The sequence below is a fragment of the Camellia sinensis genome, chromosome 9, assembly GCF_055761805.1.
Source record: "Camellia sinensis isolate YWXY chromosome 9, ASM5576180v1, whole genome shotgun sequence".
Lineage (NCBI taxonomy): Eukaryota > Viridiplantae > Streptophyta > Magnoliopsida > Ericales > Theaceae > Camellia > Camellia sinensis.
Genome location: NC_138969.1, coordinates 45,281,523 through 45,285,717, shown reverse-complemented (window position 1 = coordinate 45,285,717; position 4,195 = coordinate 45,281,523). Strand labels below are relative to the sequence as shown.

General features: G+C 36.1%; 1 protein-coding gene across 1 annotated transcript; it reads right to left on the bottom strand.

Annotated features, from left to right (window-relative positions):
- Nucleotides 1-1,244: 1,244 nt before the first annotated feature.
- LOC145799391 (uncharacterized) lies at nucleotides 1,245-1,767 on the bottom strand. Its single transcript, XM_082888958.1, has 2 exons — nucleotides 1,669-1,767; nucleotides 1,245-1,526 (listed from the first exon to the last, which is right to left on the bottom strand). Exons 1-2 carry the CDS (start codon nucleotides 1,765-1,767, stop codon nucleotides 1,245-1,247), a joined length of 381 nt encoding a protein of 126 aa, XP_082745084.1.
- Nucleotides 1,768-4,195: the final 2,428 nt, after the last annotated feature.

The window sequence follows — 4,195 nt, the reverse complement described above, 5'->3', positions numbered from 1 at the left end:
AACTTTATATTCTTATACCAATTTTGTTTTATTTATACAAAATAACTATTTGAGACACTTTAGGACAAAACTCTATTTTCTCCCAAAATCCATCTTGGGTATCAAAATCAACAAATTTATCACAACGCAACCTCACATCTCCTCCCATAACCATTTTTGATACATGCATTTAAAAACCCTTCTTTTGATTTTAAACCAAAATCTTAGGTTTGTTCAAAATCATCTCAAATTCTAATATTCTTTACGCATCAACAAATAACTAAGTTAAAACTCATAGAAGAGTGTAGAAAGTCCCTACCTCAAGTTTAGAAGACGAGCAAGAAAAGAAGAAACTTCAAAGACGCTGAAACCAAGTTTTGTTCGAACCAAAGTGAAGTTCTTGAGACGCTCTACCTTTTTCTCAAAGACACAAGGGTAGAAAAACCAACAGATCTAGGTGAAAATGTAAAGAGAGAAAGTGAGAGAGATGCTTTAGAGAGAGGCTTTAGATCTAGGGTTTTGAGAGAAAAATTTATGAAAAAGTGATGTAAAAAGGTGTTGCTACGAACTGATATACGCACAGTCCGCTCAAGTGCAAAAAATGACGCTCAAGCGCAGAATGCACACTCCCAGTAGTTTTGTAGACAACAAACCAACGCTCGAGCGCAAAAAAGGCCACTCGAGCTGAGATCGGTCGAGCGTGGAATACACTCTCCCAGAAGTTTTGCAGACCTACAAAAGTACTGAGAGTTCACAAAGCCTGCTCAAGCAGAGGAGTAAAGTTATGGGCAACAAAAGTTTGAAAACCAAGTAACCAACATGTTCTAAACGCAACCATTATAATCCAATAGCCAAACTCAAGGAAATATAAGGGGAGAAAGACATGAACAACACTACGAAACTATGAAACCCAAGTCCAAGATACAAAAGGGTTTGGTTAAAATCGAAATCGCTATAATCTCCACCTTTAAGGAATTTCGTCCTCAAAATTTCAAATCAAGTTTTAAAGCAATGTTTAAACCGATCACAATAAAGATAATTAATCAATTCTGTCACCATGACCCATCCTCTGGTCACCCATTCTCATCAACTCAATACACAAGTTCCAACATTGAAAGCCCAATTCACATTTTTTCAAAGTATATACAATGTTTATACTAGATCTGTGTTTTTCAAAACATATACAACATATACAATGTGTCCATATTCTTAAAACATATACAATGTTTTCATATTTCCTTAACATAACAAATTTCAATACATGATCAAGCATCAACAATTAAGTTCGGATACTTCTCATGGACCTCCAACTCACGTTCCCAAGTTGCTTCCTCAACCCCATGATGTTTGCACAATACTTTAACCAAGGAAATTATCTTGTCTCGCAAGACTTGGCCCAGACTATCCAAGACTCTCACTGGTCTCTCTTCATATAAGGCATCCTCATCTACCTCTAAGTTGGCCCAATTCAACACGTGCGATGGATCTGACTGATACTTCTGAAGCATGCCAATATGAAACACATCTTGAACCTCGAAAAGCTGTGGCTGCAAGGCCAAACGATAAGTTACCTCTGTAATCCGCTCAAGGATCTCAAAAGGTCTAATGAATCGAGGGGACAACTTTCATTCTTTCCAACCTCATCAAACCCCTCCTAGGTGATATCTTCAACAAGACATGGTCTCGCACCTCAAAAGACAAGGGTCTCCTCCTACGGCCGGCATAACTTTTTTGATGACTTTGGGCAGTAGCCAACCTCTTACGAATAAGTGCAACTTTCTCCGCCATTTCCCAGACTAACTTTGGACTAACATACGTGCATCACCCACCTCGGCCCAACACACAGGGGATCTACACGGTCGACCATACAAGGCCTCAAACGGTGCCATGCCAATACTCGATTGGAAGCTATTATTATAGGCAAACTCCACTAAAGGCAAGTATCTCTGCCACGACCCCTTAAAGTCAAGAACACAACCCCGAAGCATATCCTCAAGGATTTGAATAGTATACTCGGACTGCCCGTCAGTCTAAGAATGATACGCAGCACTAAAAGTCAATCTCATGCCCAAGGCACTCTGTAGGCTCTGTCATAACCGAGCCGTAAAATGCGGATCTCTATCCGAGACAATCATCACAAGGACCCCGTGCAACCTCACTATGTCTCTAATATAGAGATCGACAAGATAATCTACCGAGTTACTCATGCACATAGGTATAAAGTGGGCCGACTTGGTCAATCGGTCAATTACCACTCAAATTGCATCACTACCCCGTTGAGTCCTCGGAAGGCCCACAACAAAATCCATCGTGACATGTTCCCACTTCCACTCGGCTATAGGCAAGGGTTGCAACAAACCCGCTGGCCTCTGATGTTCGGCCTTCACTTGTTGACAAGTAAGGCACCTCGACACAAACACAGCCACATCATTTTCATTCCCCTCCACCAAAATTGACGGCTATGGTTGTGACACCCTAAATATTTAATTAATACCAGAATAATAATAATAATAATAATAATAATAATAATAATAATAATAATAATAATAATAATAATAATAATAATAATAATAATAATTAATGTTATAGTTGTAGATGATAAATGTAACCTAATTAGATTATTAAAACCTTGGGCCTAATACGAATTAAATCAAAGGTTTAAAAAAAATAAATAAATAAAAAATAAAAAAAAGAAGGTGCTTTATCACCATCCTAATGCAGAGGATGGTGACTAAGCGATTCACTAACTTGCCACGTATTAGTCACATGGGAAATGGCAAGTTGACACCTGTTCAACTGGTGGCCAAACCTAAGAAACCATATGCTGATGAATGATACAAGTTCACTGCCTATAAATAGGGAAGTAATTGACTGAGTTTCAACAAGAAAACAAAGGAAAAGTATATAAGAGGTAGGATACCAATCAATAACTAAGAGGTAGCACCAAGTAGCCGGGAGTTGGTCGGAGTGAGAAAATAAAAGTTAAGGGTCAATTTTAAGGTGAGTTATATTATACATTGAGCTACCAGAACATGTTTTAAATATGTCTTGAGTTACCATAATATATTTTATGAATGTTTAGAGCTACCATAATTTATTTTATATAATTTATATTTTATGGTTATATTAATATTTCAATTACGTGGATTATTTTTTGAACATTATTTGCTTAAATTGAAACCCATGGATATGTTTGTTTAAATTTTAGAAATTATTTTGTAAATAATTATTTTCTATAAGTACCACCACGGGAGTCTCATGTCTTGGGGTACTTAAATAACCATTGACCCCTGATTGACCACTTTGTGATCCCCTGTTTGTCATGATCCATTGACCCCGGCTCTGATTGTCACTCTAGTGATCCCTGTTATGTTCTGTTTTGTACTGTGGTTATAGTTATTTATTACAGTTTCTGTCACTTAATTAATTTGTGTATTCAACTCAAATTATATAAATATTTTAGCTTAAATAACTATCCATGGCTATTTTGTGCCCCTATACGTACAGTCTAATATTTCTCACTCTGCTATGTGTTTATAGTTATTACCCCTTTCAGGTGACGAGGTTTAGCGGGATCAAGATGGGAAATGAATTGCTGCGTTGTTCCTTTTTATTTCTTTTTTTTTTAAAGATTTCTATCTGTTTTTTTATCAGACTCTTGTAATACAATAAAACTCAAATGACTATGTTTTGTTTCCTTTTAATAAACATTTGGTACCCAGTTATTTTATTTTAATTTGTTTAATTTATCCACTTGCGCTACGACTACAAAATTATTTGAATTATTTTATTTTTATCTTGTCACGACACCGAGCCCTTGGGTACCAGGTTTGGGTTGTGACAAAAGTGGTATCAGAGCAATGGTTTTTTTTTAAAAAAAAAAAAAGAAATTGTATAAAACAAAATTGTATGTTTTTGAAATTTCCTGTACAATTATTCACATTAATTTTATTTACATTAATTGAAATTCACATTATTTGAATTGCAAAAAAAAAAATATTTCAAAAAAAAAATTATTAACCTTGTATTATTTGATATTTTGTGGTATGTCTAACATAAGTAAACCATGTTATAATGTATAGGCTAAGTTTTCCTGTGTTGTAAGAAATGGCCAACCTTATGGAGTTGTTTTGGTTCGAGCCCCCAGGAGCTCATCTTGTCCCAAACTTATTAGAGGGCTGGGGTGATTCGGAGAGTCTTGTCAGGCAAGCCCACA